The sequence below is a fragment of the Benincasa hispida genome, chromosome 6 (genome assembly GCF_027475165.1).
Source record: "Benincasa hispida cultivar pf3 chromosome 6, pf3_genome.v1.1, whole genome shotgun sequence".
NCBI lineage: Eukaryota > Viridiplantae > Streptophyta > Magnoliopsida > Cucurbitales > Cucurbitaceae > Benincasa > Benincasa hispida.
Genome location: NC_143483.1, coordinates 51,265,820 through 51,281,605, shown reverse-complemented (window position 1 = coordinate 51,281,605; position 15,786 = coordinate 51,265,820). Strand labels below are relative to the sequence as shown.

At 32.8% G+C, this 15,786-nt stretch overlaps 1 protein-coding gene and 1 long non-coding RNA gene across 2 annotated transcripts; both read right to left on the bottom strand.

The window, feature by feature from the left end:
* Window positions 1-1,647: 1,647 nt before the first annotated feature.
* LOC120080315 (uncharacterized) lies at window positions 1,648-2,325 on the bottom strand. The gene is made up of 3 exons (XR_005482468.2): window positions 2,201-2,325; window positions 1,978-2,034; window positions 1,648-1,824 (listed from the first exon to the last, which is right to left on the bottom strand). It is a non-coding gene; the product is annotated as an uncharacterized LOC120080315 (long non-coding RNA).
* Window positions 2,326-9,692: 7,367 nt separating this feature from the next.
* Window positions 9,693-15,517, bottom strand: ACP1 (acyl carrier protein 1). The gene is made up of 4 exons (XM_039033254.2): window positions 15,276-15,517; window positions 14,470-14,571; window positions 14,262-14,384; window positions 9,693-10,041 (listed from the first exon to the last, which is right to left on the bottom strand). The coding sequence occupies exons 1-4, from the start codon at window positions 15,339-15,341 to the stop codon at window positions 9,913-9,915; spliced, it is 420 nt and encodes a 139-aa protein (XP_038889182.1). The 5' UTR covers window positions 15,342-15,517; the 3' UTR covers window positions 9,693-9,912.
* Between the last annotated feature and the right edge of the window lie 269 nt (window positions 15,518-15,786).

Sequence of the window (15,786 nt, the reverse complement as noted above, 5' to 3'; positions counted from 1 at the left end):
AAATTCTTGAATTTATTTGTTTATATTCATTTTTTGAATTGAAACATGTGATATACACACTTGTACACATAGTAATATACACTGATAGACATTGATAGATACTGATAGGTTTCTATCAGTGTTTATCATTGATACACACTCATATACCATTGTGTTGATATACACTGATATCTTTATATCAATATATATCACTGGTAGATAGTAATTTTTTTTTATTCCTTTTGGCTATTCTGAAAATGAAAATACTTGATAAATTGATGATTGATATATGGATATTAAACTTGTCTAAGGTTCAATTTGAAAGTCAATGTTTCTTCTTTATCATATGATGCAATATATCAATTTTGGTTATTAAAAATTAAATGTAGATTTCATTTTTTATGCAAAAGTTGTTGCAATATTAAGATTACGCGTGGGTTTTTGCATTAATAGGTTGATTCAGTTTTGGCATCAGACAAAGCACTAGAACTAGATGCATTTATAGCATTATAGTAATTGAGTTTATAGTTGATAGATACTAATAGAAATCTATCAATGTACATTTGTGAAATATAGAATTTCTTCCAATAATAACTACCACCGATAGACATTGATAGACTTCTATCAGTGTCTATCATTGATAGAATTCATGATGTATCTAATAGAATTTCATTCAACATATATTTAATAGTGGTTTATTCATCTGTACCAGATAGAATTTCATCCAACATATATACAGAAGTTTAAAAAACTGATAAAATCACAACAGATAGCATCATTAATATAAACTAGAATTCTTAATGATATAATTCTAAAATTAATGTTCATTGTCATTAGTATTGGCAAAATGTAACATTCACAAAATATCATTCACAAAATATAGTTCATTATCAGTAGTATTGTAGTCTTTTTCAGTAACGTTCTAAAATAAAGTTCTAACATTAAGTTTGAGAAGGTTGAGATTTTAGTGGAGAAGGATAAGATTGAGTTTGAGAGTTTAGTTAAGAAATGTTTAAGTCGAACCTTGGAGCACTATCTATTAATGACTGTTTCCTTCTTTTACTTTTTTTTTTCTTTTTTGGAGGGGCTTTTTTCATTATCTTTACTGTTGGTTTCCTTTCTCTCTTCGGACTCTCATTCATAACTTTCCTATCATCATCTAATACTTTTAGTCCAAACTTTCTATGTTCTACTTTTCCTTCACCTTCAACAACCTAAAATAATTGCAATAAGAAAGAATGTTAGTTACATGTTAGAATGGGAAAACTATATATCATGATATCAGGAACTATTTGCATCTATGTAGCAAGAAATATATGAACATAATATTAATATACAAATTGATTTATCATAAAATCTCTTACTATCTACCATTGATAGATAGTGATAGTGGTCATCACTCTCTATTAATGATAAACAGTGATAAACAACTATCACTCTATCCATCATGATATCAACAACTATGTACAAATATCTAGTATAGAACTAGCAACACCAACTATTTATATTTATATAGCAAGAAAGATATGAATATAATATTAACATATAAAAAAATTTATAAAAAAATCTCACTATCTACCATTCATAGATAGTGATAGGGTCTATCACTCTCTATCATGATAGACAGTGATACACCACTATCACTCTATCTATCATGATATCAAATATCTAGTGATAAAGCAGGCAACTATTAGCTTTCTTTTCCCTTAGTTGTTTTATTTTATTTTCAAGTCTTCTATTCTTTTCATTCTCATTTTCTTCTTCAACGTCTTCCTCAACAACTCGCCCCTCTTCCTTACCAACATGCTCTTCTCGTTCAACAACATTCTCTCCTTCTTTTACAGGCTGCAATAAATAAAGTAATGGTATAGTGTTAGACATTGATGGTATAGTGTCTATCACCGATAGACACTGATAGAATTCTATTAATGTCCATCTGTGATAGACACTTCCTGATAGAAGTCTATTATTTAGATTTCTTAAGACTTAAATATTTACCTTATGGTGAAGGTGATCAGTTTTTTCCACATGTTCCATAGCTTCAAATTCAATTTACTGTAATAATACAATATAATGTGTCACTGTTACATAAGAATCAAGGAAGTGATAGAATTGTATATCAATGATGACATTGATAGAAATCTATCAGTGTCTATCACTAATGGGCAGTGATTAACCTCATTGACTTCTAAGAAAAAGTAGCTTAAGAAAGGAATCATACCTTTTCCTTTCCATCATCCAACTCTGGTGTCAATTTTTGTGTTTTTGGGGTTTCCAAAGGTAGAGTTGGAATAAATTTGAAATCATCTTGTGTTTCGGTCACTCATGTTTGTATGTCAAATTCCTAAAACAAAAAAAAAACATAAATCAAACACAAAGATAATAAAAAGAATGATATTCCTATAACAAAAGACACAAATCAAAAGAAACAAAAATGCATCGATAGACAAACTGTCTATTAGTACAAACTTATATACAAACCTTTCCTTCATTCCCAATTTCAATCTACAAGAAAAAAACAAGTTTAAATCGTTTAGTAAATGTATGTTTACATTTAAAAAAATAAAATACCACATGGCAAAAGACTTACCTCAAATATGTATTTCATAACACATTCACCATTTTATCAATGTCATTATTTTCTTCAAGAATTTGTAAGTTACAAGAAGGAGCTTTGTTTTTTTTTTCTATGGTCTCCTCAAGCTCTTTTTTTGTTCTTCTTGCAAAAGTTTTTCAATTGGAAGTCTATCATTTAGTCTTTCCATGATTGTTTTTAACATTTGATGATCTCTTCTTGGTCTGTCAAACTTTTTTTTTTTTGCTCTTTTTCTATCATGTATTGGCCATTTTTCAGTTCTTCTATTTCCTCCATTATATTTTTCTCATGCTCTTTTTTTTCTCCAATTAATTCTTTCATTTCTTTATTTCTTTCTTCTTATGTTTTTCTTTTTCTTTCTATATGTTCCTTCTTCTTTTCTTCCAAATCTGTCAAATATTTTTTATGGTGGTTGATTGTGATTCTTATTCTATTGACACTAATGGAATTACACAAAACTACAAATATAAACACATGTTAAATCATTAGATAGAGAACAAAAAAACACTAGCAAGCTTTGTTATGATTTGGTCTTTTAGTGATAGACACGAATAGTAGACTATCACTGTCTATCAGAGATAGACTACTACCTGTTTTTTGGTAGAAACAAGTGCAATAAAAATGAAGCTAAGAAATTGTAGGAAATACTTACATCATTTCTTTGAAAGATATTCTCTTTAAGATTTCTCCAATGATCAAGTTCCAAGCACTCCAACGATATTATTCTTGGACCTTGATTGCCAATTTTTCTTCCAAATCCAAAATCTAGTGCTGAAAGTTTTGGTATTGTTTCAAATACCCAATAAACTAGTGCCAAAGGAAAACCTTGAAGGCATATAAAATCCTTTTAGAAACCTTCAAGTTGTATGACAATCGTCCCCAAGGATAGGTTTTAAAGGCTTGTTCATTGTCCATTATGTCAACATGTTTCCAATTAACAACATTGTGTCCTTGCCTAGAGATTAAAAAGGACTCCAAGAAGAGGAGGTTTGCCAATTTAACCTTGACACTATCACTTTCAAAATCATGTATGAACTTAAAGCTTCTCTCGAAGTCTTTTTTATCGATTGAATCATCATTCTTAAAGACTCTTTCCCTAAGTTCAGAGGTTTTATCTTTTTCTTCTAAATCTATGGGAGGTAGTTGAGTACAACTTGTGATTAAGCAAATTTCTTTTAATCTAAATTCTACTATATACCCATTAAAGTTAAAAGCCAAGACATTTGGCTTCCTTGTGATGCATTGTTTTCTTATAAGGTAGTTTATGAATTTTGTGGGCATTTTTTCAATGTTTAGATTTAGAAAGTGGCCGAAAGGACCGTTTTTAAAATTATTTAAACTTCTATAATCTAATTGCTTCTTTATAGTTTGTATTACATCTAATGAGATGCGTATTGTTATCCTCAAAGCTTTGTTCTAGTCTTGCATTATTATTTGATGTTCATGTTCCTGTTGCACCTGTTTAAATATACAACTATCAGCAATAAGCAAGTGATATATGACTATAGTAGTAGACAATACTAGATTCTATCATTGACTATCACTCACTATTATCATTCAATGAACATTAGTAAAGTCTATCTTTATCTATTAACGATAGACAGTGATAGACTTCTATCACTGTCTATCGATGATAGATATTAATAGACTTCTATCACTTCTATCGTTGATAGTGTCTATCATTGTCTATCAAATACTTTTTTATATACTAAAGCATGAAATCAATCCTATAAGCAAAACAAATATTAAAACACCAATGGTAAGTAGCCCCCCGGCCAAACATATTTAAGAAAACATATGTATACACTGGTAGTGGTATCAATGACAGACAACACAGAGAACTTTCAATGTCTCTCACAGATAGATACTAATAAACTCTATTAGTGTCTATCTGTGATAAACATTGATAGAAAAATTCTATCTCTGTCTATCGATATCATTGGTAGACAATGATAGATTTCTATCACTTTTGTCACGACCCTCTCCCAGACTTCGACCTTTATCTAGGAGGAGGCGTGATGTCAACAGATATCACTCTTTCATGACAACCATTAATCACTTTTTACTAGTTTCCTTTTAACAATATTTAATACTACAACGGAAAACTTAATGGAACAAATGAAATCACATGCTTTGTTTAGGAAACCAGTTTAAATTTAAATTACGTTTACAAATGTAGCCTCATCCCCACTACAAAACTCTTTTAGTACTATTTCTAACTTGTGGCAAACCTTGATCAATCTCTGCAACCTAGACTCTTCTGCTACCTGTGAAGAAAACACAGAAAATAAAACATGAGCTTCACAAAGCTCAGTGAGTGGAATCATAATTATAAGTCTCTTTCAACTTATAAACATTATATCATGAGGTTATTATGTATACCTCCGTCATTGAATGAAGCTTTTCACAAATCGACCTACACACATGGTAAATAGTTAACATTGCACATCTCTAAACATTCATCAACCTATGTGCACATAGTTCTCCCTTTCATGAGCTCAGAAGGTAGGCTCGTCAGCCCTCTGACCATCTCACTCAAGGTTTTCCCCTCCCACAAACTCAGGAACTAGACTTCTCGATCCCTTGACCATCCTATGAGATTTCATCTTGGGCTCACGTGCTAGGTCCATAGACCCTCTGACCATCCCAACCTCATGCTCATCTCATAGTATAAGCATTCATTCATAAACCATAGCATATTAATTTGGAATATGCTTAAAATACTAAAAGAAGAAACCACTCACAGTGATCCGCTAAGATTGCTTTTCCTTCCTAGTTCACCCAATTTCCCTTAATCTCCTATTGGACCCTATTTCAGATCAACCTTCAAACTTAGATTACTCACTCTTTCAGGCCTTATCTCAAGATATTTCCTTCTACAAAAATGTGTGAAAATTTCTTAACTAGTTTACCTTAGAGTTTCGCTTTGAGATTCCCTTTCAAAAGTTCAGAGTCTTAAGTTCACTCCACCTAGCCCGGCTATCTCCCCACTAGTGCACACCTCCCAGTTTTCCTTGGATTTGACAGCCTTAGAGTTAGAGTTCCTTCATGGCAGCCCTCATACCAAAACTACATTCAATTTAAAAGCTTTTAGTCTAAAAATCACCTAATTTGCACGAGTAGTTTGGAATAACTTCTCGTTTGAACTTAACCCAGGCGTCTGTCCATACACTCAGCTCCTTCCAATGCCTTTGTTTTGACCTCCATCCGATTAGCGTTGCTTTTCCTCTGTTCAACACACGGATTTCTCTCACTTTCTCTTTTTCTCAGTGATCTTTACGAATTAAAATATTTTATGAGTTGAAGTGAAGCATTCTACCCTATTTATAGGCATCTTACCCTTTACCTTCACTCGACACCTCCTCCTTTGAGCATGTCCAAGCGTTTTTCTCTCAATCTGCGAACGCCCAACCACATCCACCTCCTATTTAATGTGTCCTCCTCATGCTTAAGACTCTCTTTGCATGAATATTTATTCGTCCAGCTTCTACTAACTCAATCTCAAACTTCTCTTGGTACAACCATTTGTCCAGATAAGTTCATCAGTCTTGCGTAACGCAAGCCTCAGCACCGCTCCATCGTGCAGTTCTTGCATCTATCGTTTAGCTCCATCGTCTATTAAATATCTCGCTGTCGCTTAACAACCAGCTCTCTCGTTGTAATCATCTAGTGTTTGCGTCCATCACATAGCACCAACGCCCCATCGTGTAGCTCAATCGTTTAGTAAACGATCTCACTCACAACGATCTCGCGCATAATCTATCGCTTAGCTGCCACGCCCATCGTTTAGCTTTATCGTGTAGCACCGACGCCATATAATCTAATGTATCCGCTCATCGCATAGCATCATCGCCCAACACCTGCGTTTATTGCATAACACCTATCGTTTAGTATTCTACCTATCGTGTAGCGCCATCGTGTAATCTATCGCCAACGCCCCCATTGCTTAACACTATCGTCCATTGCATAGCGCTTATCGTTCAGCGTGACCCTTCGCATCATCTAGCACCGCACCTTGCCGCACGATCGCCTATCGTATCCCTGAACTCTATGCATTTGCTACACGATCTCCTACCTTATAGTGTGGCACCGCTCATTTGCTACACGGTCGCCTACCTCATCGCGTAGCGCCACTCATTTGCTACATAATTGTCTGCCTAGCGCCTTGCGCTCAACATCTCGCTTTCTCCGCTCTCGCTCACGCATTTTCAACGCATGGGTGACTTTAGGCAACGCCTTGGCCAATCATGCGTTCAACCTTACAAATTCACACATGGTTGCCTTCGGCTTCATAGTATACTTAGCCTCATCTCATGCATTAACACCAAATGCATGATTTCTTTTGACTTTACACTTAGCCAAATTTTCCACTAGTTTAATTCCAAACTTTTTAAGAAATATTTATTCAACACTTAGAATTTCTTCCTTTTTGGCATAGGGAGTCATACTTTGTTAAATTCTCTTAATTACTAGTTTAAGTAGGGAAATCAAAATTCAGGTTTCACAACTTTCTATCAAGTTTCATATGTACTTCTTTTCTTTGTATCACTGTCATGAAGTCAATCCTATAAGCAAACTAAACTGAAACAAAACAAATATCAAAACATATACAATCCAATAAGTAGTCCCTAGCCAAACAACCAAATATCAAAACGTATACAATCGAGTCAAACATATATAAGAAAGAAAATATATGTATCATTGAGCAATAATTAACCCCCATCAAAATATTTATAAGAAAATATATCAAGAAAACAATCAAAATATCAATAAATAATAAATAATGGAAAAAAAAACATATCTATCCTTATATAGTGATAGAAAGAACTGATAGTGGTAAATCACTGTCTATCATTGATAGATGGTGATAGAACACTTTCAATGTCTATCTGTGATAGACACTGATAGTAGTCTATTAGTATCTATTTGTGATTATCAGTATTTAATTGTGATAGACATTGATAGAAAACTTCTATCTCTGACTACCATGGTCTATATATGTACTTCTTTATCAACTGAAACTATGAAATCAATCAAAATAAACTCCAAAAAAAAAAAAAAAAAACAAATATCAAAACACCAAACCAACCAACCATGTATATAATCCAATAACTAGCCCCCACCAAATATATCTAATAAAATATATCTATCATTAAGCAAACAAACAAACAATCAAAATATAATAATGGAAATGTATCTATCACTCTCCATCAAGCAAACATTCAAAATATAATAATGAAAACATATCTATCACTCTATCAATTATAAATAGGGATAGAATACTTTCAATGTCTATCATAGATAGATATTGATAGTGGTGTATCAATGTCTATCAGTGATAGATCATTGTCAATGTCTATCACAGATAGACACTTATATACTACTATCAATTTCTATCTGTGATAGTCATTAAAAGCGTTCCATCACTGTCTATCATTGATAGAGAGTGATAGAGCACTATCATAGGTTTGTCTGTACCTTCAGTTTTAGTTTCTCTTGTTCTCCTTTTTTAGTTTTTTTTCTTCTTCTTATTTTTAATAGTCTTCTTTTTTATTTTGTTTACCATATGTACACAAAATTTAGGGTTAATAAATATTACTACTAAACAATAATTAGACTTAATAACTATAATTACTCATAAATTGATGAGAAAAAAAGAAAAGAGATATACCTTTTGAAGTTGAATAGTTACTGATGTAGTGATAGAAAAAAGATGTGGCAAGAAGGACTTGTAGCGACAGCGGAAGAAGGATTAAGAAGAAGAAGAGGACCAAGAAGTAGCGGACAAGGACGAAAATGAAGCAGTGGACGAAAAAGAATGAAAATAGAAAATAAGATGAAGCAACGTCGATGGAAGAAGGGGAAGAAGAAGAAGAAGAAGAAAGCAATTTTGAGAGAATTTCTTGAATGATGAAAGAGAGAGGAAAAAAGAACAAAAATAGAAAAAGAAGATGAAGTGTTCAAACGATGAAATGGACAGGATTATGAAGACGAAGCGTCATTCGTTGGAGGAAAAAACCCTCAGAGAAAATTGCATCGATTAATCATTGATGATTCGGGTCTCCGAGTCGGGTTTCCACCTTTTCTCCCTTTTTTTGCATTTGGGTTGGGTTTTTTTCGATATTTTACACTATTTTTTTGTGTTTGATTGGGCGGTAATGATTTCCTAATTTTTTTTTATATAAATTATAAATACTTTGACCCACTTTTCTGATAATTTACAACAATATTAACTTTTTTAACGCATTCTTAGACTGCTTTCAACCGCTTTGGAGTTGGAGTCATTTTTGTTACCGACTTCATATCACCTTTGTCATGTACAACACTGATAATTAATCGATTTTGTACACACTTACAATTATTCAAAATCAATTCAATATTTAACTCAAAACTTTTAAACGCATGTTTCATATTATTAAAATTGATTTTAAATTATTAAAAGCATTTTTCTAATCAATTTTGATAAAAAAAAATTAACATTTTCATAATCACTTACAAGCATGTCATAATAAATTTCTATCCATGTTTTCACATTTAAAGGTGAATCAACATTTGTATTAGTTCGTAAAAAATTCATGACATTAACTATTTATTAATTTAACCATCATGGATTGACCTAGTGATAATGAGAACATATAAAAAAAAAATTATAGAACTAGGAGATGATGAGTTTAATCCATGGTAACCATTTATCTAGAATTTAATATCCTATTGGTTTCCTTGTCAAATATATTGTAGAGTCGAAAGGAAGATGTGCTTAAGTTGACCAGGTACTCACAAATATTAAAAAAAAAACTATTTATTAATTTAAATAATTTCTAAAAATGTTTGTCGGACACTTTATATGGGTTGTACTCGAAGGATTGCTTCAAATCCCACGTAATAAGTTCAAGAATTCCCAAGAGATAATGAAAGATATTCAAATGGGAAGTGATTAGGGGTTCGTGTTTCAATTCTTAATCCCCAAGAACAAGAATCAAGATCTTTTTTCTTTACGATAGTGCAACATATGAAGCTGAGGATTGGAACTCTTACCTTTTGAATCAATAATTTATGTCTAAATCCCATTGAAACCATAGAACCATGATTAGATTGACATATTTTCTGGAAAAGAGAATTACTAGGAAACAAAAGCCATATAATTATTTTAAGACCTAATACATTAATTAGCATTAAAATGTAGATTAAAGAGAGAGGGAGAGAGATCGAAGACTACAGCCTCTTTCAAATACCAGTGTGATGACATGACATGGACAGTGCGAGTAAAAGAAACCGAAGGGCAAAAGGGTAAAAAAGGGGGGCTTGCTCGGCTCACCCTTGAAGGAGTGGGAATATATTTAAGCACTCTTTTTGAGGATGAGATCCTCAATCATATCTGCAGCCTCTTGAACGGTTGTGATGCTCTGTGCGCTCTCCTCTTCCACACTTATCCCAAACTCTTCTTCAAGTCCCATCACGATCTCCACCTGATCCAACCATATCAAGATATATGTATATTTTTGCATTGCATGCCAAATCATTCAAAACTTGTATAAATCTCTCCCTAATCTTAATTTTGATGATTTTCCTTCTTTGTATAAAATTGTGTTGAAAATTAATGAATTAATTGATGAGAGTTGAGAAAATTAAAGGATGATAGTTAATTAAGTATGTTAATGTAGGGGCTAATTTTGTAGAATTTCACATGAATTAAGTGTAGAATTTTAATTATTCCATGTATGTTTAATTAGGGTGTGAGTTAGGGTGTGAGTTATGTATTTAATTTTACTCATGATAATCCTATAAATAGGATTGACAAATAGGATTGACATTTATATTATTGATGTAACCAAGTGAGTGGAAGAATACACAAAGAAATTTAGTTGGAAGAGTTTTCCAAATAAGTATTTTTGTTTTCTCTCAAATATTCTTTTGTTGATTATTTATTTGTGATTATTTATATTTATTTCTTTGTTGATTATTTAGATGATCTTTCAAATGGATGTTAAATCGGCGTTCTTGAATGGATATTTTGAAAGAAGTATACTTAGAACAACCTCTTGGCTATATTGTGAAAGGTTAAGAAGATAAAGTCTTGAAATTAAAGAAGGCATTGTATAGATTGAAACAAATGCCTATAATGTAAAATAGCAAAATCAACAACTATTTCCTTAACAATGGGTATTTGAGACGTCCTTATGAACATTCTCTATATATTAAGACTAATGATCATGGAGATATTTTGTTGGTTTGTCAGTATGTGGACAAGAAAATGTGCAAGTATGTTTGAAGATCTCAAGAAGGCAATGACCCAAGAATTTAAATGACAGATATTGGGCTGATGTCATATTATCTTAGCATTGAGGTGAAAATGAATGTATTCTTATCTCTTAAGAACAATATGCAAGAGAAATTCTAGAGAAGTTCAAGATGATCAATTCTAATCCTCTCACAATTTCAATTGAAGTTAAGATAAAATGGTCCAAATATGAAGAAGGAGATGTTGATCCCTCATATTTCAAAAGCTTAATTGGAAGTTTAAGATATTTGACTTGCACACGACCAGATAATCTTTTCAGCGTTGGATTGGTGAGTCGATTTAGGGAATCTCCTACAATTACTAATTTGAAAATGACACCTCAAAGGTACGCTTGATTATGGATTATTTTATTTTCAATCTAAAGAATTCAAGCTTGATGATTATTGTGATAGTGACTGGGTTGGAGATGTTAATGACCAAACAAGTACAAGTGGATATATGTTTTTTTCCAACAACTTTTACTTGGAGTTCTAAGAAGCAACCTAGTGAGACATTGTCTACTTGTGAGGTAGAATATATTGCTGCAGCCTCATGTATTTATCATGCAATTTGGTTAAGGAATTTTCTAAAGAAAGTTGGAATTTTGCAAGATGATGCAATTGTGATCCATGTAGATAATAAGTCAACAATTGCTCTAGCAAAGAATCCAATGTATCCTAATCATAGCAAGCACATTGATACAAGATTTTATTTTACCAGTGATTGTATTTCAAGAAAGGAGGTTCAAATTGAATATGTGATTAAAATGCGGATATTTTTACAAAGCCACCCAAAGTTGATATGTTTAACAAATTAACAACTTTGCTTGGAGTTTAAGGGGATGTTGAAAATTAAACATGTTTTAATTAGATAAGTTATAGATGAATTAATTTGTGAGAGTTGAAAATATTAAAATATGAGAGTTAATTAAGTATGTTAACGTAGGAGTTAATTTAGTAGAGTTTCACATGAATTAAGTGTAGGATTTTAATTGTTCCATGTATGTTTAATTAGAGTGTGAGTTATGTATTTAAGTTTTCCCATGACAATCCTATAAATAGGATTGACATTTACATTATTGATGAAACCAAATGAGAAGAAAAATACACAGAAATTTAGTTTGAAGAGTTTTCCAAATAAGTACTTTTGTTTTCTCTCAAATATTCTTTTGTTGATTATTTATTTGTGAGTGTTCATCATACGCTTCCAACAAATTGAGTATGTGAAACAAAATAATATACATGAACATGGTTAAACTGATTTAGACATATATCATCGACCAAGAGATCGAACCTAAATATTGTTTAAACCCAAAAAAGAAATCACAAAAAAAAGACATTTATTTTCGAAGAGAGGGGGGAAAATGTGTTGCCTCACTCTACTATTAGTTCTAAAGAAAGAGCATTGCTCAGCCTAGGAAATGTGCTGCCTCACCCTACTATTAGTTCTAAGAAAAAGACATTTCATACCTTTTATCCAAAGAGCAATAACAAAAAAAAAATGTTGCCTCACCCTACTATTAGTTCTAGAAAATTAGCTCCCCTTTTCTTTACTACAAAAGAAAAAGTTTAGAAAAATATTTTTAAAAAATTGCCACTTGGCAGTATTTCATTGGATGAAACTTGGTCTACACCCTAAGTTTTTTCCCCTTAAAATAATTAATACACTGTTATTTAAACTCAAATCGGCTGTGAAACCACTATTCAAACATATCCTTCCAAAAAGTTCATAATGGTTGAAATATGTATAGATGAATTTGATATATCCAAAAAAATCGAAAGGTTCGATATCTTCAACATCCTCTATAAACATAGAATAAAAAAGAGTAATTATTTTAAATGACAAAACTGCTGAAAATATTTTTCAATATAACAAAATATCGTAAATAAGTTGGCTCATTTTTCTAAATTTAAAAATAGTCAAACATAAAACATAAAAATTATAAATAAATAGATAAGTAACTCATCTATTAATCCCAATATAAATATGAATAGATAGTGTACAAAAAAAATTAATTATTAATTTAATTGATATTGTAAACTTTTATGATTTAGATAATATCATATAAAACAATATTTTATTGATAAATTCAGAAATCTCGACATTGATATTTTGATCCCATTAATAGCCCTGACAAATTTTAATGGGAAAATCATTTTCATAAAATTTTTCAAGTACACATTTATTAGCTCTGGGATAATAATGTTAATAATATAGACTTACAAGCCTGAGGGATTTTCCTGCGTAGCCTAAAAGACCTATTTGACATAGTTATAGCTTAACCAAAAATATATAAACTTAAGAGCCGTAATTAAGATATTTTCAAGTTCAAAGTTTCTATTAAATATATAGTTAAAGGTATACAAGGGATGTCTTTAACCATATATTTAATATAGGATAATAGGGATACACCCATCTTTGTGGGTAAACTTATCCATTACTCACATAAAAGAAATATTAAAATATTCCTAAAAAACAAAATTTGCGACATGATAACTTATGATTGAATAATTTGGTGGAACTAGAGATGTCCATTTAACCAGCGGGACCCGCCCTTCCCCGAATACACAGGGAATGGGGAGGAAGTGGGAAATTTTTCCCATTTAAATTCCCCGTCCCTGCCCCACCCCAAGTATATATATACATACTCGCGGTGGGGCGAGGAGGGGAGTCTGGACGGGATATATAATATTATAATATTATATATATATATATATATATATATATATATATATTATAAACCTAAAGCAATTAGGTCCTCTACTGAGTGCTGCTATCGCCCGCGCCTCACCTCACAACTCAAGTCAATGCTCTCGTCTCGTCCACTACTCACAGTCACTGGCACCGCTCTCATCCACTACTCACAGTCACCGCTCTCGTCTGGTCTAACTCGTTTGAGTCTCTTGTCTGGTCTGAGTCACCATCAGCTGGTTGAATCTCTCGTCTGGTCTCAGTCACTCCCTCACAGTCTCTCATCTGAGTCGACTACTCTCTCCGCCGCCGACACCCCACTACCAACTCTCCCTCCAGGCGGGGAATTTTTCCCCGCGGGGAATCTCCGCCCCATTCCTCGTAGGGAAATTCACGGAGACGGGGACGGGGACAGGGACGACTTCCCCGTCCCCGTCCCGTGGACATGTCTAGTGGGATGCATAAAAATAGGTGCCTAAGATGCACATAAATATTTTTCTTTAATACATAGTAAACTATTGTCTTAACTATATATTTAATATATATATATATGGATAAAGACATGCATGCAAAGGACGTTGGCCGTCTTTGTCACAGCTTTAGCAGCTTTTTGTGTGTGCTTTTTAGGATGTTCTTGTAAAAAAAAAATCTTAAAATAAAAAATAAAAGACATGCAAAGGATAAATTTTATGAAACATGAGCAGTACAGGACTTTACCGTGTCAAGAGAATCAGCTCCAAGCGTTGAAAATTTGGACTCGCCATTAACAGTGGAATCATCTGGCAATGCCAATTGCTTCTTCACTATTCTGCTAACCTTTTCAACTGTCTCTGGTTTGGCCTGTTCCACAGCGCACACAGTTAACATCATAATGCAACAGTAATTAGCGTTTTTCCCGAATAACATGCAGCAAAATAGGACTTACAGCACATGAAATTCGAAGCGACTGTAATCTTCTAGAAGAGAAATTGTTTCTCCCTTGGTAAGAAAACGAAACCGTCTTTGAACCAGAAATCTTGGATATTGCCTGCTTATCAAGAAACAATTCACCAAAATGATCAGCAGAGAGAACATATATGATCTAGTCTCATATAGCTCAAAAACTCAAAAGAACAATAAAAAAATGATAATTAATACATACATACAGTAATACAGAGAATTTTTCAGGACATAAGGACTTCAAGTTGGCTGATCATCATAATTAGAACGGTAAACCATTATATAAGTAAGGATTTGAAGATCGCATGTAATTTATGGTCTATTGACCTTTTGTTGGTCCTGATACTTCCTAGAAACCAATTTGGAGGTAGATGAGAGCAAATAGATCGAAAGTTATTCCCTTCTACCCCTCCGGCCCTAAATAGCCGTGAAAATTAGGGAAGAAATTCAAATCAGTATTTGAAATAACACGAATTAAAGTAAAACAACACAATTAAGAGAAATGAAATATTTTGAAATCAAAGAAGTGATGCAAAGTCCATCATACATGCGTTTCATAGCCATGCAATACAATCACAACACCGATTGAAACCAATGCTCCAAACTTCGTAATTAACGACATTGAAAGAGAAATCGACGCAAAAATCGAGATAGAAAGGATTAGAATTAAGAAGAACAAATCCGAGGCAATGGATTATACAGAAAAACGAGAGATGACAAACATGAAATCGTACAACGGATCCATTGAATGCACGCAATGAAGAAAAGAGAAAAAGGAATTGGAAATTTTACAGCGATTTGGCGCGATTGAGGAGCTGCAGATCGCAGACAGGATGATGAAGCTGTGATCGAAGCCATTGATGGACTGGTAGAGAGAAAAAGGGAGAGAGAATTTGGAGTGGCGAAAAGTGGAAATGGGACGGAGAAAGCAAAGCGAGCAAGTTCGTGGCCGTTGCAAGAGCTTAAATAGGCAGCTTGTTTGTGGATTTTTTTTTTTTTTTTCCTTTTGTTTATTTCGGAATAAAATAACAAGGAACAATATGGACAAAGTACGGGAACGGAGGATCCAATGGAGCTCTCTTATGGGCCTGTTTAGTGGGCCTGCAATGTTTTTGGGCTGGTTTACAAATGGCCCTTGGAATTACGGGAACTTTCATTAGCAATTTTGCTTCTAAAAATGGACTTTGGATATATTTTACACATTTGTCCAAATATCCTTTTTTTCCCTTACAAATAGGCTAATGAACTATTTTTACAACAAATATTGTAGGGCATTTACGTCTCAATTCATACAACTATTTAA